Source organism: Bos indicus, chromosome 22 (assembly GCF_029378745.1).
Source record: "Bos indicus isolate NIAB-ARS_2022 breed Sahiwal x Tharparkar chromosome 22, NIAB-ARS_B.indTharparkar_mat_pri_1.0, whole genome shotgun sequence".
In the NCBI taxonomy this organism is placed as follows: domain Eukaryota; kingdom Metazoa; phylum Chordata; class Mammalia; order Artiodactyla; family Bovidae; genus Bos; species Bos indicus.
In genome coordinates, this window is record NC_091781.1 from 48724173 (window position 1) to 48750562 (window position 26390).

The window sequence follows — 26390 nt, forward strand, 5'->3', positions numbered from 1 at the left end:
GCAGGAGGCATGGGTCAAAGCCCCCCTGCTAGGAAAGGCTCCCCGAGGGTCAGAACAGGGGCTGCTGTCTGCCAAGACTGAGCAAAGGGCAGGAACTGAGTGGCAGTCACAGCTAAGGAAGGGTGTGCGGGGGGCCAGTGTGGCTGAGACTTGGAGGGAGGGCCAGGCGTGATGCCCAGTCCCTCCCTGCCCTTCCCTATGGGAGCTTGGTGGGCAGCTGTGGGCACCAAGGCATGAGGCTGGGGACAGGGCCTTCCCCATCCCACATCAGCCTCAGCTCAGGCAGCCACCCACTCCAGGTTCAGAAGAGTTGCTGTCTCCTCTGTTACCCTTCCTGTTGGAGCCACAGCCTCTCTGCCCAGAGTCCATGTTGCCCACACTCCACAGTACAGCTGCATACCAGCCCCAGTCCCAAGCCTCTGCTCCAGGAGCCCTTCCCACAGGGGGCGCCGCCCGCCCCCAGGGCCCTCTCCCCACTGTCCAGGCACAAGAGGGCTGAGCCAGGGAAACGTGATTAGCCCTGGCCTGGACCCTTCCCAAGCGCTTCTCCTCCTGCCTTGCGTGGTGTTCTGTATGTGCCCCAGTGTACAGAGGAGGAAACAGGCCTGGAGTGGGGAGGCGGCTGGTGGAGTCAGCAGTACAGCCAGGCCCCTTGGTCAGGCTGCCAGTCTCCACTCCTCCCATTCCTGCTGCCCTCCATGCATGGGGCCGGTTGGGAGCACCTTAGGCCAAAGAAGTCCTTCCCTCTGATAATCCAGGGTAGAACCCACCTGGCTGTCCCGCATCCCTGAGAGTTAGAGTAGTAGGCAAAGGTACTGCCCCCCTTTTAGATGGAAAGGCTGGGCACCTCCAGGGGCCAGCCAAGTCCACAGCAGCACCCCAGATCTGAGGGTTCCAGCTCCTTCACTGTGGGTGCTCCATGGCCCAACAGAGTTCATGGCCTGAGGAATCCAGCCACTTCCCGGCCTGAGTTCTTGGCCTGGCCTAGTGGTTCTGGGGAAGGTTTTTATTTTGTGGTGTTTTAGTTTGGCTATGCCAAAATTTTGTCGGGGTCTTTATTGCGACATGCGGGATCATTCATTGCAGCATACAAACTCAGTTGCGGCATGTGGGATCATCCCTGACCAGGCGTTGAACCAGGCCCCCTGCGTTGGGAGTGCAGTCTTAGCCACTGGACTGCCAGGGAAGTCCCACAGGGGAGGTTTTGACAGGGGGCTCAAGCTCTGGCCAAACTGCCCTCCATGCCTCACCCCCACGAGCCCCTGGCTCAGGCCAGAGGGCTGTGCCGTCAGGGCAGTGCTGGCTTCTAGCTGGAGACTGCATAAGCCACGGCGAGGGGACATGAGCAGGGGCCCATAAGCAGAGCTGGCCCCGGGTCCTCCCTGTGACCACCTCCGAGGGCCCCACCAGGAGCCCTGAGACTCCACTGGTCCCTCCTCTCTTCCCAGGGGACCCTAGTCTTTGCAGGGATGGGGTGCCCCAGGTTTTGGGGGCATGTGCCCCTGTGGCAGGAATAGGGCTGGGTGAGGCCGCATCAAGAACAGGAGTTGCCCAGACTGTTGTGTAGTGCAAGCACCCATGCCTGCCTACCTGTGAGCACAGGACATTCAGCGCCAGGCAGCCACCGGGCAGCTGAGCCCATGTGGAAACACATGCTGGCCACGAAACCTGCGATGGGGCTGAGCACTGAGGCCTCAACCCAGCAACCTCATGTCAGGGCCAGGTCATTTCAGCAGCCTCATCGTGGTCACGTGACAGTGATCGCTATCGCTGTCACTGTCAGGGCCTCCTGGGAGGGATTCCTGAAAAACAGGGTGTGTGGGCCGATGGGGAGTGGACCAGACAGGCCCAGGCTGGCAGCAGGCAGATGCTAATGAGGCAGTTGGGCCTGGCAGCTACAGAGAGACCTACCAGGCACCGCCCCTTGGCCCACCAGAAGCACCCATTCCAGGCCCCTGGCACAGCTACCCGCCAGGTGCCCTGGGAATTCCCAGCCGCCTCCACCCTCCCAGCCTGAAAGGTTGGATTGACTTTACTGTCAGGAGCCTGCCACTGCTAGCTAGCCTACTCGAAAAACCACAGCTGGCTTGGGCAAGACAGAGGGCACCACCCCAGACTCCATCACTGCTCCTTGCCTTTGCTCTGGCTGGGAATGCCTACCAGAGGCACCCTCTGGCCACCTCCCCCCCCAACCCCACCCCTCGCCCCAACAAACCATTGGAGCTCCAGGCCCTTCCTCGCAGAGGTGGCTTCAGAAAGGATCAGAGGTGTCAAGCGGGAGGCCAAGGGTGACAGGGTGGCTGATGCACCCCCAGAGCCCTGGCTTCCGTCCCTGAGCCCCAGGTGGGCTCTTGTGGTGCTGTCCACAACTCTGAAGGGGGAGATCAGCCCATGGCAGAGGTCCTGGGGAGGGGTGTGTGAGAGGAGAAGGCTCGCCTTCACCCACAACTTTGGGGTAGGGGACCTGCTGAGCCCTTTTCTTTTCCACCACTTCTTTCTTCCTCCAAGCTGCAAGGAAATCGGAGCTGGCCACTGCTTTCTTGGGGCTGTTGAGCTGTTTCTCTTGGCCCTCTAGGGGTGACCTCAGTTTCAACAAAGGGGGCTTCCCCACCCAGTCCAGCTCCTCTTCCAGGCTCGAGAATGGTGGTATGCAGGATTGGAACCCAGACTTGGGATTTGAGAGAGCAGTCTACAGAGGGAGGATGAGATGCCCCGGTTCGGGTGGTGGCCCACGCTCTCAAACAGGGAGATCGAGGCCACCAGCCTGCGGACGGGGAGGACAGCCTGCCAGGCTCAGTGGGAGCAGGAGCCACTCTGTCACGGTAAGGAGACTTCTGACTCTGGGCAGCCTATGAATGGAAGTGAAAGGTTTCTGGGATCCTCCAGTGTGGCAGAGAAGGGCCAGAGGCATTTTAAGTCACAGGACCGTGCTCGTGGCTGATGACCCAAGAGTCCAAAAGGAAGTCGGATCCCTATTCGGACTCAGCCACCTCTGGTGCGCACTCTGGCTCAGGAGGCCTGGCTCAGGAGGCCGGGCGGGGGTGGGGAGGATAAGCATGCACTCAGACCAGTGAGTGCTAAGGCCCTGCGGAGACAGCAGGCAGGGTGCCACAGGGGCCTGGGCTGGGGGGATGGAGACTGCAGGGCAGAGGATCCTGGACCCTGAGGGGAGGCGGGAGAGGGGCTGCGCCAGATCACTGAGGCCACGCTGGTCTGTTCCCCCACGTGGGAGGATTCAGAGCAGGGAAGGACCGCTGGGTGGGGAATGGACTGTGGGGATGGAGCAGGGGGGCAGGGAAGGAGGCTAGTGAAATGGTCCAGGGGAGACAGGGGGGCCTGGACTGTGGAGCCACAGTGGACAGGTTCTGGGTCGTGGGAAGAATTAGCCATAGAAGCACATTGCATAGCGCACGCACCTCCTTGCACGTGCCCCACATCTGTCCCCCACCCTGCCAGTGCAGGCACCCTGCCATCCCAGTGATGGGAGAGAGCTGGTGGAGCAAGGGCCTCCCTGTGGAGGTCAGAGCCACCTGGGCACCACCAGACTGGGGGAACAGAGCTCTAGTTCTTAGTCGGGGCCCAGGCCCCTGCCCAGTTGGGGCTGTAACTATGGGCCTTAGTTTCCCCACTGGTCAAAAGAGTTGACAGCCCTCACAGGGCTGGTGCAAAGCTTGGCTATGAGACCAGAAGGAAACAAGCCTTGAGAGTATCAGGCAGGCCCCTGATCAGGAAGACGACGGGGCCTGTGTGGGAGCCCCAGGCAGGCGTGTCTGCCCTTCCCACGCGCCTGTGTTTGTGTTTCCTTCCCATCACCTTGGCCACCGTGACTCATTGCAGGCGCTGTGGGTAGGTGAGTTAACTGGTTGGGGTTGGAGCCAGACCCTTAGGTAAGGCATTCCCTTCCTAGGCCTTAGTTTCCTCATCTGTAAGATGGACAGCCAAGCCCTGCTTTGCTCACCGCACAGGGGAACCTGGGGTGGTGCAGGGCCAAGGAGGTGAGCGCTGCACTGGCGTGAGGGCAAACGGTACAGCCGTTGTGCTGGGACCCGGGCTGCTGGATGTCGGCCCCAGGGCAGCCAGCCATGAGCAGGGCTTGAAATGTTCACTTGCCCAGGCTGACCAGCCCGGTGGACCCCCCCTTCTTGAGGGGAACCCCAGGCCTGAGAGAGCTTGGAATAGAGGGCAGGTGGGGTCATGAGAAAGGCCTGGCTGGGCCCAGGTCTCTGGGTGACTCATGGGGGACTCTGGTGATGCAAGGAGGCTCACACAGGGGAGGTCGCAGAGGCAGGATACCCAGCCCTGCTGTACCCCAACTCCTGCAAGCTCAGCTGCCCATAAGTAGGTAGAGAGTAGAAATGCTGGACCCTGCAGGGGAGGAAGGGTGTGGAGGCAGGGGTGCTTTGTCTGGGGCACTGAGTAGGAAGCAGGAGGAGGTCAGGGTGAAGCGAGCTGGTCCGGCTAGGAATTGGGAATTCAGCAAATAGGTTTTGTCTCCCTTGACTACCACAGGTAATCAACTGGTTTTGAGGCCTGAGTATGGTGCAGCAAGTGCTGTGATTGACTAGTAATGCCTGCCCGGGAAGAATCGTGGCCAAGCAGCTGACCCTCAGGCTGACCCTCTGGGCTGGTGTGTGGCCAGGAAAGCCACACTCTCAAATGAGTAGCCCTGGCTGAGGGCCTGCAGTTGCTGCTGGGTGGGCAGCTGGGAGAGAGAGGATGACATCCGTCGTCTCCCTCTGAGGTTCCCATACTCCCTTGTCCAGGGCAGGTTCTCAAAAAATGAGCCCGCATGGGAGGGGAGCTTCCCCACCTCTGCCTTCTCCAGGCTCCTTGGGGAGTTCCCAGAGCTCTGCCCTGGCTTCCATCCTGCTGGCTTTTGTCCTCTGGTTCTCCCGGGTGTGAGCCACTCTCCCCCCTGCTCCCCAAGGACTCAACACCTGGGCCGGGCGGGAGGACGCTGGATAGGCTGGCTCTGCAGTTGCAGAGCTGTCCCAGGCAGCAGCCTGTCCGTGCAACTCTGCCATCACCGGGGCCTGGCATTCCCTGCTGGGAGGCAGGCAGGGATAGATCCTTCCACTCCATCCAGAACTAGTCAGCCCAGAACACCCCAACCCGGGCCAGTAGGGAAGGGTGGGCCCAGGTAACCATGGATTCCCCTAGCCTGTAACAACCCCTCTGGGTTCTCTGTGGGCACCCTTCTTAACTGGGTGGCAAGTGCCCAGACATACTCTGTCTATAAAACACAGAGAGTATGTGCACATGTGTGTTGGGTATTTCTGCACGAGAGTGCACTTCCACTTCTACCTACTTATGGGCAGTTGAGCTTGCAGGAGTTGGGGTACAGCAGGCTGGGTATCCTGCCTCCGTGACCTCCCCTGTGTGAGCAAGTGAATATTTCAAGTCCTGCTCATGGCCCAGCCAGGCCTTTCTCATGACCCCACCTGCCCTCTGTTCCAAGCTCTCTCAGGCCTGGGGTTCCCCTCAAGAAGGGGGGGGGTCCGCCAGGCTGGTCAGCCTGGGCAAGTGAACATTTCAAGCCCTGCTCACGGCTGGCTGCCCTGGGGCCGACATCCAGCAGCCCGGGTCCCAGCACAACGGCTGTACCGTTTGCCCTCACGCCAGTGCAGCGCTCACCTCCTTGGCCCTGCACCACCCCAGGTTCCCCCGTGCGGTGAGCAAAGCAGGGCTTCTCTGTCCATCTTACAGATGAGGAAACCAAGGCCTAGGAAGGGAATGCCTTACCTAAGGGTCTGGCTCCAACCCCAACCAGTTAACTGTATTTGTATATATTTTTTAAATTATTTTATTTTTGCTATGTCAGGTCTCAGTTGTGGCACGTGGGCTCCAGAGCATGTGGGCTCCGTAGTTGTGGCTCACAGGCTTAGTTGCTCCACGGCATGTGGAATCTTAGTTTCCCCACCAGGGATCAAATCCTTGTCCCGAGCACTGGACACCAGGGATTGGTGTTCTGTGTCTTTCTGCACACACATCTGTGCCTATGAGCATGTATGTGTGAACACATAGATCTGTGTGTGTGGGCCTGTATTGTGTCCTTAAGAGTGTGTGTACGTGTATGTGCACACACACAGATGTGTACAACCAGGAGTTCTGTCCGGAACAGGAGAGTTGCCAGGCCTTTCACAGTCCACTCCTGTCCTGGCTTAGACACTAGCTGTTCTGACTGCAACCCAGACAAGCACCTCACCAGGGTATGTGGAGACGGCTGTCCCAAGGTTCAGGGGCAAGCAGAGAGACCGCTAGTCTGGGTCTTAGGCAGGGCTCTGGATGGCACATCTCCAGCCTGTGGAGTGGTCCTGGGTAGAGACTGGCTCTGTCACCAGAGCAGGCACCCTGGACTGGGTGCCCAGCCCCTGCCTCTGCTCAGCTCTCACAGCGGGAAAATCTGCCCTCATGGAAGCAAGCAGGAGCTCACCTCAAATCTGTGCTGGGATGTGAGGGCCAGGAACGGACAACCCTCCCCGCTCCTGCCCGTGCCATTAAAAACATGGTGGCTCACCTCTAAGAAATCCAGGGGCACCAGTGGGGAGAGGGAGGCTCACTTTCAAGATGCTTATGCTTGGTGACACCCTTCCCGGGTCACCATGCCACATGGACATGGGGTGGGGGGGCGGCTGGGTTGGTGCACACCAGTTCTATTCAGTTCACATCAGAGCTCCCGCTGTCACAACCAAGCTTTGCCCCCTGGGAAGGCCCCTCCACCATGTGGTTCTGGGGCTGAATGTGTGCAGACAGGGCGGATGGCTCCAAACGTGTCTATTGGGTTCAGGCCTGGCAACTAAGGGATGAGGCAGAGGTGGCAGGAGGAGTGACTTGGGGAAGGGAGACAGGCCACTGGACATACAAAGTGGGGGTGGGTGGGCTGTGACTATGACTGTGATAAGAGTCCAGAGCAAAGATGGGGGCAGGGTCCTGGGATCACCTGGCCTAGAGAATCTATAAGCTGGGATATTCTTCTAGAAGATGGACAAAGAGTGCAAAAACTGTCCAGGCTGAGGAAAGTGTGTGCAGAGGCCTGAGGCATGTGGGAGAGGGGTCCATTCCGCAGACAACTCCACACCCACCCACAGCTCCCCACTTACCGCCAGGGACCCACCCTGCCCTTCCAGGAGACCCTAGTGAGTGGGGCATCTCTTCCAGGGGCTGCAGGTGAGGAAGGATCTGAACCTGGAAGGGCGGGAAAAGCCACATTCCTGAAGAGGAGGAATGCCTTTGATCCCAGGCCACCCAGTCCCCTCTTCCAGGATCCCTGAGAGGCTCACAGTTGCAGAGCAAGGCCCTGGGCAGGGGCAGCTCTGGAGTCTGCTGTTGGACCCTAACCAAGTTCCTGTCAGGCTCTGAGCCGTGTATGTACATCACAGGGTTCTGTGTCTGTCCACGGCCCTTCCCCCAACACTCAGGGGCAGCCCTGCTGGGATCACTTTATGCATTGTGTCCAGCTGTTCAAGGCTGGAGGCAGGGCTTCCACTCAGGAACCAAGGCCTTGGGCTCTTCTCCAGCCAGGGTGACCAGGCCCGGGACCGCGCTGCACGTCAGGTGGCCAGGCTGATTTTCTGCCACTGTCACCCCCTCCCTCCCCAGATGCTGTCCCTTGTCCTGTACTACAGGAGGAAGCCCCCACCCCCAGGGAGTCTTCCCAGTTCCCCGCATCCTCACAGGCCTCTCCTCCAGGGTGGCTGTCGGAGAGGAGTCCGCAGTGGGAAGAATAGGAAGCCATCACAAGCGAATTATGGGAAGGTGGGGCTCTTTCCCTCTCCTGGGAGGGGCACAGAGAGTCCCCTCTCCGTTGGGTCCCCACTAATGAGAACACTGCTGTAGTCCACACTCCAACAGGCCCCCAGCAAGCCCACTGAGGAATGCCTCGTTGGCGAGGAGGTCCTCTCCCATGTGTGTCTGCTCAGACCTCTCTTTTTTGTCTATTACTTGGCTGCACAGCCCAGCATGTGGGATCTTAGTTCCCTGACAAAGGGGTGGCACCTGTTGCCCCTTCATTGGAAGTGCAGAGAAGTCAATCCCAGGACTCTTCGTTTGAGTGCTGTCCCTGCCGACCAGCACCTGGACTACTGCCTTCTCCGGCTGACAGAGTTGGGATGGACTGTTTGGGTGCTGTCGGGCCCAGCACCCTCCCACATGGGGAGACCTGAGGCCCAGAGAGGTGAGAACCACAACTTATCAGCAAGTAGCAGAGCAGAGTGAGCATCTGAGCCCCTCAGGCTCGGGGAGCCCTTTCCACGCGTTCCGGATCCCCAGGCAAGAAGGTGCTGCCCAGCAACCCTAGGACAAGCCTGCGTGGGAAGCCAGAGACCTGCTTTTCCTATCACCTCCTTGGGCCTAGCATCTCGGGTGATAAGACCATCTATGACTGCAATACTCTGGTCTTTCCGGAAGTGTAACCGTGGAAGAGATCCCTGCTCCTCTGCGACACAGCCCTGCAGTTGGGATGAAACCTTCTGGTAAACTCCTCCGCGAGGACAAAAGGGCGTTAGGTGGGGAGATGGATAGCGGGGAATGCCGCAGGGCCGCTCCTCTACCTGGTCTGAAAGCTCAAATCCTTCGGGTTCCAGAGGCACGCACTCTGGCAAATCTCAGGCACCACCGCCATTCATCTCTGACCCTAATTCCCCCCTGGATGTAGAGGCAGGGTGGCGGGGAGCCGCCCAGCCTCGGGCAGAGTAGGAGGGCGTAAGCCCCAAGGAGGTGGGCGCACTCTGCCGGGCCGGGAACGGACCGGACGGACTGCAGGATCAGCCAGGGACTCCGTCCCCAGCGCAGACAGCCCTGACTCCGTAGGGAAAGCGCGGCAGGCCCCGCGCACGCGCGCCGCGCTGGTGGAGCCGCTTTGTTCCAGGGCTACCTGCGGCTCCATTCACCTCCTCCGCCGAGCCAGCCAGCCTGCCACCCGCAGCCAGTGCCGCTGAGGCCCCGCCCAGCCCGCGCTGGGTGGAACTTTTGGCGGGCCCCGCCTTCCCTCTGCCCCGCTCCTTCGGCAGCGATTGGCGCTCTGCGTGGTGCGTCCCGCCTGTCATTAAAGTTGATTCGTGAGTTAGGAAAGGTGGGAGGAGAGCAGATTACAGAGGGGGCCCCTCCCTCCCATCCCGTCCTGGGGAAAAGTCACGTGGCGCTTCACTCCGCGCCTGTCACCACTCCGCTTGTAAAGCTTTCTTAAAGGTCCCGCTGTCTCTTCCCAGGGCCGGTCCTTTTGGGGATTTCTACAACCTAGCTCGCGGGGGGTGGCACGGCCCTGGGCCTTCCTACCTTCGCAGCTGCCTAGTTCTGCTTTCCCTCTCGGGCCTGCTGGAGTGAGACGACCCCTCAGGTCTCCAAACGCAGAACCCTCTTTGGGACTGTGCAGCCGCCTGAAACGGTGACCACCTAGGCGCACAGGGAATGGCACGGAGTAGGTGTTCAGATCGCGTTTGCTGAACTCGCTGGGAGTTGTTCATGAATTAGAGGAGTCGACAGGACTTCGGCCCAGCTTGATCGCCCCTTTCCTCCGCTCCATCCCCGGGAGACTGCGGGAATGTAGGGGAGAGGATCCCTGGAGCGGGACGCCCCCGAGGATAGCTCTTGGGACAGGCACAGAACTGGGAGCTCCGGGATAGGGACCCAGAAGTGTCTTGGTCGGGCCCCTGGGAGAGTTGTAGTGGGTTCTGGGCGGCAGCGCTGAGGCCGAGCGAAGGCCAGGGGGCTGGTCTCCGGGCTTAGGGGACCGCTCGTGTGCCCGCAGACCCCGTGGGGAGGGGCGCCGCAGCTGCGGCGCCTTTAAGCTCGGGAGCCGCGGCGCGGCCCCGCCCCCCCGAGGACGCCTGGGCGCGCGGCCGCCTGAGACGCTGTTTAATTGGGGCTGTCAGGCCGCGGAGCGCGCGGAGGGCCGGGCGGGACGGAGGCCGGGAGGCCGGGGCGGCGGGCGAGCAGCTCGGCGGGAGGCGGGCGCCCGGAGACGCGGCTGGGGCCCGCGCGGCCGGGGCGCCGTCCCAGGGCAGGGCTGCCCGGCCCCGGCCCCGGGCCGCCCGCGCTCCCCATGAAAAACCAGCTCCGCGGCCCCCCAGCGCGGGCGCACATGTCGGCCTCGGGGGCGTCGGCGGCTGGGGACACCGGGGCGGGGTCGGAGCCCGGTGCGGGATCTGGATCTGGCGCCGGCACCGGGGCAGACGCGGCGGCGGGCGCAGGGGCCATGCCCTGCAAGAGCGCCGAGTGGCTGCAGGAGGAGCTGGAGGCGCGCGGCGGCGCGTCCCTGCTGCTGCTAGACTGCCGGCCGCACGAGCTCTTCGAGTCGTCACACATCGAGACGGCCATCAACCTGGCCATCCCGGGCCTCATGCTGCGCCGCCTCCGCAAAGGCAACCTGCCCATCCGCTCCATCATCCCCAACCACGCCGACAAGGAGCGTTTCGCTACGCGCTGCAAGGCGGCCACCGTGCTGCTCTACGACGAGGCCACGGCCGAATGGCAGCCAGAGCCCGGCGCTCCCGCCTCGGTGCTTGGCCTTCTCCTGCAAAAGCTGCGCGACGACGGCTGCCAGGCCTACTACCTCCAAGGTAAGGGCGGCAGCGAGACCCAGTCTGGAATTGGGGCTCTCCCGTGGCTCCCGGATGCCCCCGACGGAGGCGGCTTTCACTCCCCGTGCCCGGCCTGTCCAGCCGGCGCCACGTCTCCCCCGCTCGCATCCTCCCCTCCAGGGCTCCCGGCCCAAGCTGTGCGGGTGTAGGCTGGTACAGTGGCCCCCTCTACATCCCTTTCCGGGCATGATCTGAGTGGGCTGAACAAACTTTTCCCCACTTGGGCTTTCCTTTTTTCCCCATTGTTGGGGCCATGGTAGCTCCCAGGTTCCCCTGGAGCCCGGCAAAGGAGGGATGGTCCCCTCCTGGGCACCAGTTCAGCTCCTCCAGCCTGGAATGGGTGTCCCTGGAAGGCCAGAGTTAGGACAGGAGCCTTTAATCACCACCCTCGCCCCTGCCAGGGCAGAGGGAGAGTTTGGGGGACTCTGGGCATCCCCGTGTGGGGCTTGTCACTGGGGAATCACCACCTCTTGGAAGTGCTTGGGGCAGGGCTGTAAGGAGTGTCCCTTGCCCCAGCTCTGGTTTTCCGAGACCCCCAAGTCCTTAGCCAGTCACCCCAGAGGTGGTGGAAGGGGGAGGCAGCCCTGGGAGGCGAGTGACTGCAGCCGGTGTTTCCAATTAACATTCCAAAATGGCCTCTTGCTGGCAGCGGGGCGGGCAGACGGGAGGGGAGAGGAGGCCTGCGGCACCCTCGGGCGCAGGGCCCATGCTTAGCTGCAGCGCGCTCCCCATTTCTTGTCCCTGTAAAGCCCCCAACAGCCTCCCCTTCTGTGGGTCCAAGGCCAGGGTAGGGGTATCTTGGGTTCTAAGGTGGGTTATGGAAAAGGAGCCAGGACACCTTTTATGAACTTGCTCCTGCTGGGGGACAGAACCAGCCGATACCTTCACTACCCTCCCTGGCAGTGGTGGGAAGTGGGAGCAAGCACCAGATTCCCAGTCGAGGGCCCAGGCCCTCTGCCTTGAGCTGACCCAGATGCAGCTCTGGCCTGTGATCTCTTCTGTAAGAGGGTTTGCAAACCCAGAGGTATTGGCCTGAGATGGGGTTGTTTGCTTTCCTTTACTGCTTAGCAATTACCGAGCACCCATGGGTGCCTGATGCAGGGGAGCCATGGAAGAGGCAGGGGCTGGATTCTGTCCTCAAGTGCCCTAAAGTCAGTGGTGTGGCTGGGGCCCTGAAGCCCTATGGGTTAGGGTATGGTGCTCAGGTATGTTACTTTACCACCTGGGGTCTCAGTTTCCCCATCTATAATGTGGGCCACAGGACAGATGAGGAGCAAGCAGGAGAGAGAGGGTCCATGTGTAAATACTCAGCACTGCCTGTGCTGTCCATTGGTGGTGGCGTGGTCCTTGCTGCGAGGAGCCCAGTTTGGGGACACTGGCCAGTGGCACTGTCGGTCTCACGCGGGCCCTGTCCACCCCTACCCCCACCCGGGGCCACAGGTGGTTTCAACAAGTTCCAGACAGAGTACTCGGAGCACTGCGAGACCAACGTGGACAGCTCGTCCTCGCCAAGCGGCTCACCACCCACCTCGGTGCTGGGCTTGGGGGGTCTGCGCATCAGCTCTGACTGCTCGGACGGGGAGTCAGACCGAGAGCTGCCCAGCAGTGCCACCGAGTCAGACGGCAGCCCGGTGCCGTCCAGCCAGCCAGCCTTCCCCGTTCAGATCTTGCCCTACCTCTACCTCGGCTGCGCCAAGGACTCCACCAACCTGGATGTGCTCGGCAAGTACGGCATCAAGTATATCCTCAACGTCACGCCCAACCTGCCCAACGCCTTTGAGCACGGGGGCGAGTTCACCTACAAACAGATCCCCATCTCTGACCACTGGAGCCAGAACCTCTCCCAGTTCTTCCCCGAGGCCATCAGCTTCATTGGTAAGAGCTCCTGTGCTCAGGCAGGGGAGGCAGGCGTGCGTGTCGAGATGTGTGGGGCTCTGGGTGTCGCCCATGCCTGGCTTGGGTACCTCTGTGCCTGTCGAGGCTTGTGTGCAGCCCTGCGTGTGCCAGCCTGTGCCAATGGGTGTACCGGGGCCCACTGTGAGTCACTGAGGCCCTCGGGGCTGGAGCAGGCCCCCGACCTGCGGGCTCTCCACAGCTGCTGGAGCAGCGTGGACTCTGCTGTCCAGACACCTTGGGTTTTCTGGCTGTGCTGTTTGGAGCTCAGCACGCTCAAACGTCCCAGCTCTCAGACCTCCCACGGGTCTCACTTGCCTTGCGTCACACCTCAGCACATGTTTCTTGAGGACGGGCTGTCACGGTGCCTCTTTGGGCTCTACTGTGTACCTGAGGGGGCTGAAGGGTGGTCTGGAGCCAGAGGCCTACCCCAACCTGGCAGCTCTTGGGACGTGCTGACCCAAAGAGCCTCAGGGTGGCTTCAGATGTTCCCGGCAGCCTATGGGGCTGGCTTGGTGTCCAGGCGGTGAGGGGAGGCAGAGGAAGGCCTCCCCCAGATCAGTGTGTCTGCCATCTGGCTCGGCGCCCTCTGAGCCCCTGCATCCGCAGCCTCGGCTGACTTGGGCTCCTTATCTCTGACCTCCCTGCCCGCTTCCTCCTCGGCCAGCTGGAAGCTATCAGTTGGCAGGTCACCGTCCCTGGCTCGGCCATCCCCAGGATTCAGGAAAGGGATATGGGATGAGGGGGTGAATGTAAGCCCTGGGCTCTCTGAGGCTGGTGACCAGTGTTCTGCCCAGCCTCCGGGCAGCGTTTTCCCGCTGGCGGCTGTGTCCAGTGGAGGGCGTTTTGGTGTCAGCTGGGCCGGGCTAGCTTTAATAACAGGAAGTGGGAGGCTTCCCCGCCTCATCCGCTTACTGGGAACCAAAACTAGGTGCCTGGCTGGGAGGAAGGAAGGAAGCTGGGGCGGGGGAGGGCTTGTGTCAGGGGCTATCCGGAGCTTCCCGGCTCTGCCCCGAGGACGTGCCCAAGAGGGTATGGGGTGCCACCTCAGCACTCGTGGTCTCCGCAGCTAGGTGTGGGGTGAAGGGGGTCCCCCACGACTTTCCAGGGCTGAGCCTGATTTGTAGGTGCTTTTATCCCTCTTGAAGGCCCCTTTACATCAGGGGAAGGGGACAGAACAGGGTATAGAGGTGGGGGGAACCTCTATATGTCACTCATCCCTGTGTGACAAGAGAAGGAAGTGAGGCTCAAAGATCCCACAGGACTTGGGGGTAGGGGGGGTGGGGGCGGAGAGGGGATGAAGCACCAGCCTCCCCAAGACCCAGCCACACCCCTTAAAGAGCTAAAAATAAAGCCAGCAGGAAGTGGTTGTACTTGGGATCACCTGGGTTTGGGTTTGGGGACCAGGCTTCCCCATTATCCTGATGGGGCTTTTCTCCACCACCCCCCTTATCCTGCCCCAAATTTCAAGATCCGACAACGTGTTCCACGTGAATTTGTGGCATCTGTCTCTTCCCCTGCTGGTCTTGCCCCAGTCGGTCCCCGAGTCTGGATGAACCACCTACTGCATGTTCAGCCCTGGGAATCCTCACGTGGGATTGGGAAAAGGGAAGTCCTGCCAGGCCCGAGACAGTGCGCGCCCCCGGGGAGCGGTCTGTGAACCTCCGCACCTCCTGCAGGAGTGGGCCCGGCTCCCGGGGCTCAGGCGGGAACCACGTGGGCCCCAGGGCTGCCTCTCGTTCATCTCTGTCCCCAGCACAGCCATGGCACAGCGGTGCAGCCGCCCTCGGGTCTTGGGGGGAGAGCATAGGACTGAGTTGGTCAGTGGCTCAGCCAGCATGTGAGCTCCGAATGCATGTCAGGAGCCCGGCACCACACTGAGGAGGGTGCGGAGAGAGCTGACGGAACTTGAGTGGCTGTGCTGGGAGGTGTCACTGGCACACAGGCCGGGGAACAGTCTAGGAAGTGTTCCCACTTAAGCTCCACTGGTGAAACCAGGCTTGGCCCTGGTCCCCCATCTATTCAGGAGCAGGACTCAGGCCCCCAGGGACTGGCTGGGCCCAGTCCAGAGCTGAGCGTTGCCCGCTGGTCCCATGTGGAAGGGCCTCCATGACGCCCATGGCCCAAGGAGGCTATCGGGGCACCCCTGGAGCTGCCCCAGGAGGTGGGCTAGCAGGGGTGAGTGCTGCCTGTTAGCAGGAACCCTCGTGTGGCCTTGTCACTGCGTGTGTCTGCCTGTCTCATTGATCAGATAACCTTGGTAGCCATGCTGCAGATGACCCGAGAGGACGCAGGTGACTCTAGCACACAGTTCTAGCAGCAGGAGGACTGGCAGCAGGCACAGGGCTCACGGAGCCCTCCCTTGGCTCAGGTCTCTCTACTGGCCCTGCGAGTAAACAGGTCTGTCCGATAGAGCAGAAACCGAGGTGCAGGCACGTCAGCTGGACTGTGGCAGAGCCCCTCCATGCTCACGCTCTTCACCTTGACCCCAAGTTGCTGTCCCACCCGCCTGGGACTTCACCAAGTCCCTTGAGAGTCTGGTGGCACCAGTCCCTTGCCATGCCCCTCTCTGTGCCCGACCCGCGGGAGCTCCCTGGAGGAGGCACCAGCCTGACCCATGCCCGTGTATTGCAGACGAGGCCCGCTCCAAGAAGTGCGGGGTCCTGGTGCATTGCCTGGCGGGCATCAGCCGCTCGGTGACCGTCACAGTGGCCTACCTGATGCAGAAGATGAACCTGTCGCTCAACGATGCCTACGACTTTGTCAAGAGGAAAAAGTCCAACATCTCACCCAACTTCAACTTTATGGGGCAGCTGCTGGACTTCGAGCGGACGCTGGGGCTGAGCAGCCCGTGTGACAACCACACCCCCAGCGAGCAGCTCTATTTCTCCACACCTACCAACCACAACCTGTTCCCACTCAACACGCTCGAGTCCACGTGAGGCCGGGGGCACGGGGCGATGGGCCAGCCCCTCCCGGGCCCCCACAGGGCCCGCCGGCAGGGCCCAGGCCTGCCGCCTCTGGCCCGAGGAACCCAGACATCACCTGTGCCGAGGTGAGCTCCCCTCAGTGTCCCACAGCCAGGCCTCCACCGGCAGGACTTTCCGGAGGGGCCCGAGGCGATCAGACACATGGCTTTGGGAGTCCCTCGGGGCCTCTCCTTGTCCCAGGACACTCCTTTCTGCTGATGGCTCAGCCAGTTTGGCTGTTTTTTTAAAAGACACATCCACGGACCTGAGTTTACTTTTTACTTTTGGCAGGTAAACCCAAGCTCCCTGGAGCAGAGAGCGTGTTGAAGCTCTGCTTGATTGCTCTTTTCTGTAATGGAAAGTGTTATTTTCAGGCTACATGCAACAGTGGACTGTATAAACCAGTATTTCATCCCTTTCTTGATCCAGTGAGAGAGAGAGAGAGGTGTTATCAGTTTGTTTTTCTTCCTATTTCAAAAAGCAATTCTTGAGTTTTTGTTTCTGTTTTAATGGAAAAGACAAACCCCACGTTGATCTTGACCAAATGCGTTTTGCACATGTGTGAAGCCTCCGTTTCTGCAGCGGCCCTTAAAGGGGTGGTTCGCTGCTCCCAGCAGGGGTCTCCCAGGCCTGCCCGTATCTCTCGCCTCGGCCGAGCCCACCTGGCGCTGCATTTGCCTGTGATGCCCGCTGTGAGTGGTGGGCTGGACGGGTGACCTTTGCCTTCTCTGCTCACCCACTTGTCCTCTGGTAGTCCCTGCAGACCACCCCAGGCAGAAGAGGAGGCCACAGGGGACTGCCAAGCAGTAGCATTAACCCTCTGGGCTCAGCCCTGAGGAGGGCCCCAGGCCCTTTTTATCCACTACTTCTGTCTCTCTCTCTCTCTCTCTGGCTGAGGGAGCAGGCCCAGTGGCTGGGGAAGTTTAGGTGGAGGGCGCAGCCCTGCCTCCCAGGTCTCCTCCTCCACCCTGGCTGTTGCTTGGGTTCCAGCTGCCACTCCCAGCCCCTCAACCCGTGGAAGCCGGCCCTGTGCGCACCTTGCCCATGCCTTGGGTTAAGAAACTCATCCATTTCAGCCCCGGGGGGTGGGGGATGGGGCAGCAAGGGCGGACAGGGAAAGGGGTGTGAGGCCTGTCCATCCCGCCACCCAAGCCCGCTGTCCACAGAGCAGAGCCACGGGTCCAGTATCCTCTGGTTCCGTTCCTTCTCCAAGCTCCATTTTCCCGGGTGGTGGAGCTGCATGGGTCCTAGGGAGGGCCGGGGTCCCTGAGCGAGCCAGCACTCGGCGTGTGAGCGAGGCCACGGAAACCCTGCCCCAATGCATCTTACCTCACAGGGCTGGTTTTCAGGGATTCTTCAAGGCAGCAGGTGAAAATCTTGCCACAGTTGAGAAATTGACAAGAAGCTTCCATGTTGTGTACATGGTTCTCTTTCTCTCTTTTTTACCTTTGAAAAGAAAAACCCAGAAAAACGCATCAGATTTGTGTACATGAGGGTATGCCAACAAGGGTGGCCAGTTTTGCTTTATGATCTTATGAAGGAAAATTTGTGACCCTACATACACACACACACACACACACACACATATATATATATATTCCCGAACGGGACTTTGTTTATATTGCAAATAAATATTATTTTTTCTTTAAAATGAGTGGTGTCTGATAAGGGCCAGGGCAATGAGGAGAAGCACTATGGCCATATCCGGGGGCCTGCTGGGCACTTACTGGGACTGGTCAGAGGCGCCCAAAGCTGGGAGGAGCAGCTGGGGTGTGGGTCGGCAGGGACACTGGGGCTTTGGCCCCCTGGGTGACAGGAGAGCGAGGTGTGGAGACGTTCTGTGCGCCAAGGTCACACAGCAGAGCCCTGCTTGCCCAGACACACCCAGCACTGCCCGCCCGGACGCTGCCCAGACCGCCCAGCCGCCCCAGGTCCTGACTGGCCCCCGCAGCCCTGGCCCTTCCTCTTGCTGCTCTCGGGGATGGGACATGGGCTGTGCATCTGTCAACCTCACTCTCCCCCACACCATCCCTAGGATGCCTGCAGGACCTGATGCTGGTCAGTGAGTGGGCCAGCCCCACGGGAGCCAGGTCCCTCGGCCCCCCTGAGCCACAGCATCCATTTCTGTACAGTGGGGCCAACACACCCCGATGCCTGGTGTGTCCCCGTTCAGGCATGATGAGCCTTCATTTCCTGGTCTTGACCTGGGCCTCCAGGGGGGCCTGGTCCATGACTGGCTTCCCCAGGGCAGCTGAGCAGCAGCCCTCTAGACGGGCCCCTCTGGAGGCTTCAGACTCAACCCTGGGGGAAGCAGGGGACACGGAAGGGGCCTGGAGGGATTGGAAGGCCATGGCCTGGGGACCGAGGCCCCCAGTGGGCCCACAGCCCCACATCAGAGACAGGGAACTGGGAGCCCCGCTGCAGGGGCTTCACCTCTGACCGAGTTGGCCCCAGTCGGGAACCTGGGGGTCTGGGTTGCTGACTCCCATCTCCCCATCTCTGCTGCCCCTCCCCCGCCCCGCCCCCCCTGCCCCCGCCCGGCATTATCCCTTCTGCTGTGACCAGCACTGGACTGGCTCCAGGTGGCAGGTAGGTGGGCACAGCGGGAAGAGTGACTGATTCAGCTGCTTCCTTAGGACCCCCCACCTTGGGGCCATCCAGGCTCCCTCCTGTGTCCTGCCCCATCTCGCCATGAGTTACATCCAACAGTCCAGTCTTGGCCTCACTCGCCTATGGTGAAGGCTGCGTGGTTCGAGCCCCAGCTGTGTGGCTGTCAGCCTTCTCATCTTCCTTTCTTTGGCTGCGCTGGGTCTTGGTTTCGGGACTGGAGATCTAGTTCCCTGAAGGGAGGAAACCCGGGGCCCCTGCACTGGGAGCATGAGGTCTCAGCCACCAGACCACCAGGGGGAAGTCCCCAGCCTTCCCATCTTTAGAACTGGGGAACACCAGGTCTGAGGAGTGGGAGGAGGCAGTTCTCAAAGTGTCGGCAAAGGGGTGGGAGCTGCTTTTGCTCGTGGGCTCCCTTGGGCCTGGGTCCTTCTGTGCCAGGGGCAGGCACGGGGGTGGGGGCCTGAGCAGGCAGAGACTGGACCTTTGTTCCCTCTCGCTGCCCTCCGCCTGGGCTGGGGAAGCCCGCGGGTGCTGGGCTGGGGGCTGGGCCCTCAACAGCCCGAGTAAGTGCCTGGCAGTGCCGGCGTGCCCAAGCACAGGGCTGGGGGGGCGGTGGGGGGGAGCGGCAGTCTCCTCCGGAGCCAGTCCTCCAGCCAAGGGCTGAGGGGCAATGCCTCCTACGCAACCCTAGGCCTGGGGGCCTCTCTGACCCTCTGTCCTCATCCGCAGCAATCCCCACCTCACTGCCTGCCTGGCTGAGATGGAGACGGAGGGACAGGGCACGGCTGGGGCCCTGGGTCCTTGCTCTGACCTTGGCCTAGGCCACACCCTGTCCCCACGCTGGGTCCCAGGTTGTGCGTCATGGTCCCTCACTCAGCGCTTGCGATTCCAGTCTGTTTTGGCCGTGCTGTCCCCGACGCCCCGTGGGCCCCGTCCATCGCAGGCGTCTCTGGCTGAGGTCCGGCCGCCAGCGGGGCTCAGGGACGCCCGGCCCCCTCTCTGTGCCCACAGTCCATCTCTCTCCTCCTGCCCCTCTTTTTTTGGGCCTCCCTTTGGGTTCCCGTTCCTGTCCCCATCTCAGCCCGGGCCCCCGAGGACCCCCTCATCCACTTAGCGTTCAGCAGGAGGATCTGAGCCACTCACTCCCTCACTTGCACATTCATCCAGCAGCCGTTTCCTGCGCCAACCTGGCACATGTGTCCAGGAGTGGGAACATGCCTGAGGGAAGCTCAGTGACGTCAGGCTGGGTGGCAGGATAATGGGGCCTCGACTGTCCTACGATATATGAATCAGGCGCAACAGCAGGAGTGACTAAGGCTGGACACAAGAAAGAACTTGTAACCTGTGGAGGAGTCACCTTGAAGCGGGTGTGACAAGGAGACCACAAAAGGGATGAACTCTCTTTCGGGTGGTCCTGCGCTGGGCCTGGGGCAGAGGGAGGCAGCCCTCAGGAGAGGGGCCACTCCCCTTCCCTCAGGGCCGCTCCCCAGAGTGCAAACACAGTCATCCCCAGTGAATGGGGCAGGGCGGGGGCAGGCGGCAAGACTGTGCTGGAACCTGCCGCCACCGCCCGGCACACGCAGGCTGGCCCCCGGATGCTGTGTCTGCAGCGGGCAGGCCCTCCGCATCAGCGCCGATGTGGCCGGGAACACAGGGACCCACAGCTGAGTCCTTACCAGAAGCCAGAGACGCTGAGCAGAAGCAAGGCCTGCCCACCCTGCTCCCCCGTCTTCTCACCCAGGGGCTGGGAGCCTTCTCCCTCTGGCCCTGGGGAGGACCAGATCCACGAGCGCGTGCGCACACACGGCCCCCTCATTTCTCAGACAAGACAAGCCCGAGCAGGTCTCAGGGTGATGAAGGAGCCGCCTGCCTCTGACTCCAGCCTCCTCTCATCAGGGTGTGGCCGGTGAGGTCATCCCTTCCCAGGCAAGGCCATTACAGACCATCATTAGCGACTCCCCAGGGGTAAGATGAGGCCTCAGCCCCACCGTCTCTGGCTATGGGCCAGATGAGCCCTGATGGGCGACAGGGGATGCCAGCCCCTGCCAGATCCACTTTGCTCAGGCAGGCAGTCCCCTTCCCGGGGCTGCTCCGTCACCTACCCCCATGGCTTCTGTGCATCTGGAGGAACCCCATCCGCCGGCTCCACACCCACACCTCCTTCTCCAGTCCCAGGGCCCTTCCGCCCCTGCTGCAGGCCAAAGAGGAGTCACAGCCCCTTCTCCAGGGCTGGATGGGCCAGGAGGGGAGTGGAAGGATGTGGTCCGGAGGACAGGGGAGCCCCTAAAGAGCTTTAAGCCCAGGGCTGGCAAGATCTGGTTGTCCCTAGAAAGACCCCCTAGAATGTAAGTTGGTCCAACTACTGCGGAAAACAGTATGGAAGTTCCTCAGAAAACAGAGAGAGAATTACCGTAGGATCCAACAGTCCCACTCCTGGGCACACACCTGGGCAAAAGTATAATTCAAACACATACACACACGCCTATGTTCACAGCAGCACTATGCACTAGTCAAGACACGGAAACGACCGCTATGTCCACTGACAGATGGACGGGTGAAGACGACGAGGGGCACACACACCACAGAACACCACGCGGCCATGGAAAAGAAGGATATCATGCCGCGCGCAGGCACACAGACAAACCCAGAGGATAGCACGCTGAGTGAAGGGAGTCAGAAAAAGACACATGCTCTACCACACCACTACACGTGGAGTCTAAAACACAACCCACGTGAACCTATCTATGATGAAATGGACGCAGAGAACAGCCGGGTGGCGGCTGCCAAGGGGGAAGGGGAGGAATGCAGCGGGAAGCCGGGGGTAGTGATGTACGCGTTTGTACACAGAGGGACAAACAACAAGGTCCTACTGGAGAGCACAGGGAGCCGTAATCAGCATCCTAAGATAAACTGCAGTGGAAAAGCGTATTTTAAAAGGAATGCATGTGTGTGTGTGTGTGTGTGTGTGTGTGTACATATAGAGCTGAATCACTTTGGTGACACAACAGAATTTAACACAGCATTGTAAATCAACCATACTTCAATTAAAAACCATTGTTAAATTTTTTTTTTTTTTTTTTAAAGAAAGAGCCTCTAGTTTCTGAGTGGAGAACAGGCTAAGGGGCAGGTGTTCAGGACAGGGGACCCTGAGGAGGCTAGGATGGTCAGGGTGCGCGCTGGGGCTGGACCACTGTGGCCTGGGGGGGGCGGGGAGACGACTCAGGGCCAGCAGACGTGTGTGACTTAGCAGGACCCTGTGGGCCTTTCCAGGACAGACCCACCCCCTGCCCCCAGCATATCCTCTGCTGTAGCTCCTCTGTGAAGCACCCAGATAATACTGTCAGATGCACATTTCCTGAGTTGTTTCACAGATGTGAAAACCACCCACCAAATGGAAGATGTTAACGACCTGGTGACCGTGAGAACAGCAGCCCCTAGACCTACTGGCTCCTAAGGATGGGTAACGTTAGCCCCTCTGACACCGTCCCGTGACCTCACCGTCAACCAGAGAATCACGCACAAGCTGATCACACAGCCTGCCGACTCCCCTCCCTCACCTGGCCTTTCAAAATGCCTCACTGAAACCCTGCGGGGAGGGGAAGGGTCTTGAGTGCCAGCCACCCCTTCCCTTGTATTGGCGCCTGCAATAAACACTGCCTGTCCTTCATCACAACCCAGGGTCAGCAGATGGGCTTCACTGCGCACAGCAAGCGGACCTGGGCTTGGTTCTGGCCACTGGAGTCCCTGCTCCCCTGCCCCCACCCCTCACTGTGCCCCGCACGCTGAGACCACCAGCGTCCTCCCTTGTATTGGACAGCACAGACTGGAGGCCCCTCCCAGAGCCTCAGTTTTCTCACCTGTACAGTGGGCTTGAGAACTGTAGTTCTAAGAGGAGATGGCAGGATGAAGGGTCTTCCTCTCAGGCCCTGGGAACACGAGCAGTGGGTGATGCTGATTTAACTGGGGCCGCCCCCTAATGGGGGGCACCGCCCGGGGCTGGCCACTATTGACTCCTGTGTGATCCTGGACAAGCCTCCTCCCCATTCCAGGTCCTCGGGTTCCCTGATGAGAAAAGTGACCCAGGGGACCCACTCCCAGACCCTCAGTTCTGTCCCAAGCCCCGGACAGCCAGGCATCAGGAGTCGCCTAGGAGTCAGTGCCCAGCCTGGGGAGAAGGCCACGGTCCCGGGCCGAGAGGCTTTGGCTGGGGTGGGGGTGCCTCTCTCTGCCCAGGAGAGCCCTTTGCTGCAGCCCCTTGAGGACGTTTGCCCCTTCTGTCTACCTGCCCAGAGGACTCCCTGCAGTGTCCCCGACCCAAGGTCCAGAAAAACTCACAGAGAGCTGCCAAGCGCGCGGCCCCGGGGGAGCCCTGGCCTCTGCTCACAGCTCCACGGCCTGCTCCTCCTAGTCCCAGCCTGTGTCTGGGGAAGCTTCGATCGTGGAGCCTGAGTGTCTTCTGGGGCCATCAGGAAGGGCCTTGAGCTCAGCCTGCTCTCCGCACTCTATCCCTTTGCTCCGCTTCCTACGTCTCTTGCCCAAAGACCCTCCTCACTAGCCCCTGAGTTCCCCAGCCCTGTCCGTCCTTGGCCCTGCACCCACGGGACCCCGTCTGTCCTCTGCTCACACTGGCCCCAAACCTAGGCTTGCCAGGAGCTGCTTCTCTTCCGGCCCCGCTGGAGCCTGGCATGGGGGCTTGGGAAGGTGCTCCTGGACGGGAAACAGCCGGAGTAAGGCCTGGCTCCCGCTTTTCCTCGAACTACCTGGAGCCAGGCCCCGGCAGCCCCGTCCTCTGCGTCCCCCGCCCCGGTCACTCGGTGCTCGGGCTGCCCTGCCTTTTCTCTGTCCCATCGGCACGTGTGGGCTGGGACCCTGGGTGCAGTGTTTTTACACTGCAGACTCTTTTCTTGGGCCTTAGGCCTGGAAGCGGCATTTCCGGGTCAAACACCTGTGCTCTACTTTTTCCAGTTGGTTTCTGAAAGGAAAGCAGGACCGTTTGTCTTTAACTTTTGGCCATGATTGTTTCTAATTCAGAGAAGCCGTGTATCTGCAGTGCCAGGCACTCAGCAAGGCACTGGGGGCCGAGTCATAGGGCCAGAGGCTCCAGCTGCCCCTCAAAGCTGTTCTGCCTGGGAGTCTGGCTGGCATCTGATCCTCCGGCATTTCTAATTGCAGTAAGACTAGTGATAATAACACAGCCGCATGGCCCTCACTCTGGGCCAGTGTCCCTCTGAATTTATGTGATAAACTCATGTAATCCTCCCTGCAGCCCTGGGAGGGAGGTGCTGGCCATCCCTGATGGGCAGATGTGGAAGTCAAGCTGCGAGGGGTGCACACTGGGGCCTGGGGCCCGTCTGGCTGACTCTTCTCACGGGGAAGAACCGATCTGACCCCGCGCTGGACCTGTTTCTTTCACTCTAGCCTTTGTGTTCTATTGCTTTTGCTACAAGTAAGAACGCTGCCTAGGGGACTTCGCTGGTGGCTCAGTGATAAAGAATCCATCTGCCAGTGCAGAGGACCTGGGTTCAATCCCTGGTCCGGGAAGACCCCACACGCTGCGGGACGACTGAGCCCGTGTGCCACACCTACTCGCCTGTGCTCTAGAGTCCGTGAGCCCCAGCTCCTGAAGCCTGCGCACCCAGAGACCAAGCTCTGCAACAAGAGAAGCCACTACGGTGAGAAGCCCGCGCACTGCAACTGGAGAGCTGTCCCCGCTCCCCGCAACTAACAAGACCCAGCACAGCCAATAAATAATTATTTTTTAAAATTTTACAAAAGAAAAAAGAATGCTGCCCATAGCCTGACATATACAGGCTAGCCCATTCTCAGGGCTCTGATTTTTACAGGTGTAACACTTTCCCATTCATACAGAGATAGAAAGCTGTGTAACGGAGAATCACATTTGTCTTATTGGAAGTTTACAGGATGTCATGACCTGAGCTCCAGGGACAGCCGAGACCGAAGATCTGACACCAGGTTTGCAACAGCCAAGCACACCCCCTCCCCTTTAAACACAAAAGAAGCCCGAATTCTAACTCCAGGAAGTGGTTCTTCGGGATTCTAGTCCACTATCTTCTCAGTCTGCTGATTTTTTAAAATAAAGTCACTATCCTTGTAGCAACAACTCACTTCTCGATTTACTTGCCTCCTGTGTGGCCAGCAGTACAAGCCTGGACTCAGTACCACTCAACTACCCCAGGGCTGAGCTCCACCGAGGCTTGGGGTCTCTGACCACTCCCAAGCCTAACACCACCTGGGCTCCCACCAGAGCCGACCACAGGAAAGCAGCATCCTAAGGGAGGGAGCCTGTACCCCCAACCTTCCTGAAGGGACTACCATGCATCTGTGGGTTCCCGGGGCCAGGTGGGTTGGGGAGGCAGAGGAAAAATGCTGGCAACATCTTGGGAGGCTGTCCCAGAGTGCACAGCCTGGAGGGGCAGAGGCTCAGGGACACGCAATTCTAATAGGTAAGGCACCTAGGGATTAGATCTGGTATACAGAGTGCCTGAAGAACTATGGACGGAGGTTCATAACATTGTACAGAAGGCAGCGATCAAAACCATCCCCAAGAAATGCAAGAAAACAACGTGGTTGTCTGAGGAGGCCTTACAAATAGCTGAGAAAAGAAGAGAGTCTACAGGCAAGGGAGAAAAAATTAAGATCGTGGCATATGGTCTCATCACTTCACGGCAAATAGAAGGGGGAAAAGTGGGAACAGTGATAGAAAGTGTTACACCCAACTGAATGCAGAGTTCCAGAGAAAAGCAAGGAGAGAAAAAAAAGTCTTTTTAAAAGAACAATGCAAAGAAATAGAGGAAAACAATAGAATGGGAAAGAGTAGAGATCTCTTCAAGAAAACTGGAGATATCAAGGGAGCACTTCATATAAGGATGGGCACAACGTAGCACAGAAACGCAAGGACCTGACAGAAGCAGGAGAGTTTAAGCAGAGGTGGTGAGAACGCACAAAAGGACTATACAAGGAAGGTCTTCATGACCCAGATAACCACGGTGGTGTGAGCACTCACCTAGAGCCAGACATCCTGCAGTGTGAAGTGAAGTGGACCTTAGGAAGCATTACTACGAACGAAGTTAGTGGAGGTGATGGAATTCCAGCTGAGCTATTTAAAATCCTAAAAGATGCTGCTGCTAAAGTGCTGCACTCAATATGCCAGCATATTTGGAAAACTCAGCAGTGGCCACAGGACTGGAAAAGGTCGGTTTTCATTTCAATGCCAAAGAATGTTCATACTAGACAATTGCGTTCATTTCACATGATAGCAAGGCTATACTCAAAATCCTTGAAGCTAGGCTTCAGGAGTACATGAACTGAGAACTTCCAAATGTACAAGCTGGGTTTAGAAAAGACAGAGGAACCGGAGATCAAACTGCCAACATCCACTGGATCGCAGAGAAAGCAAGGGAATTCCAGAAAAACATCTATTTCTGCTTTACTGACTATGTCAAAGTGTTTGACTGTGTGGATCACAACAAACTGTGGAAAATTCTTAAGAGATGGGAATATCAGATCACCTAACTGGTCTCTTGAGAAACTTATATGCAGGACAAGAAGCAACAGTTAGAACCAGACATGGAACAACAGACTGGTTCCAAACTGGGAAAGGAGTACATCAAGCCTCAATACCGTCACCCTGCTTATTAAACTTCTATGCAGAGTACATCATGCGAAATGCCGGGCTGGATGAAGCGCAAGCTGGAATCAGGATTGCTGGGAGAAATATCAATAACCTCAGACATGCAGATGACACCACCCTTATGGCAGAAAGTGAAGAGGAACTAGAGAGCCTCTTGATGAAGGTGAAAGAGGAGTGAAGAAGTTGGCTTAAAGCTCAGCTTCAAAAAATTAAGATCGTGGTGTATGGTCTCATCACTTCATGGCAAATAGAAGGGGGGAAAAGTAGGAACAGTGACAGGTTTTATTCTCTTGGGCTCCACAATCACTGCAGATGGTGACTGCAGCCATAAAATTAAAAGATGCTTGCTCCTTGGAAGAAAAGCTATGACAAACCTAGACAGTGTACTAAAAAGCAGAGATATCACTTTGCCGACAAAGGTCCATACAGTCAAAGCTACGGTTTTTCCAAGTAGTAATGGATGGATGTGAGAGGTGGACTATACTGAGTGCTGAAGAATTGATGCTTTTGAACTGTGGTGTTGGAGAAAACTCTTGAGAGTCCCTTGGACAGCAAAGAGATCACATTAATCAATCCTAAAGGAAATCAGTCCTGAATATTCATTGGAAGGACAGATACTGAAGCTCCAATACTTTGGCCACCTGATAAGAAGAGCCGACTCACTGGAAAAGACCCTGATGCTGGGAAAGA

The 26390-nt window shown here is 59.2% G+C and overlaps 1 protein-coding gene across 1 annotated transcript; it reads left to right on the forward strand.

Moving 5' to 3' along the window:
• The first annotated feature begins 9894 nt into the window (after positions 1 to 9894).
• Positions 9895 to 17090, forward strand: DUSP7 (dual specificity phosphatase 7). The gene is made up of 3 exons (XM_019984880.2): positions 9895 to 10556; positions 12018 to 12452; positions 15105 to 17090. The coding sequence occupies exons 1-3, from the start codon at positions 10040 to 10042 to the stop codon at positions 15410 to 15412; spliced, it is 1260 nt and encodes a 419-aa protein (XP_019840439.2). The 5' UTR covers positions 9895 to 10039; the 3' UTR covers positions 15413 to 17090.
• Positions 17091 to 26390: the final 9300 nt, after the last annotated feature.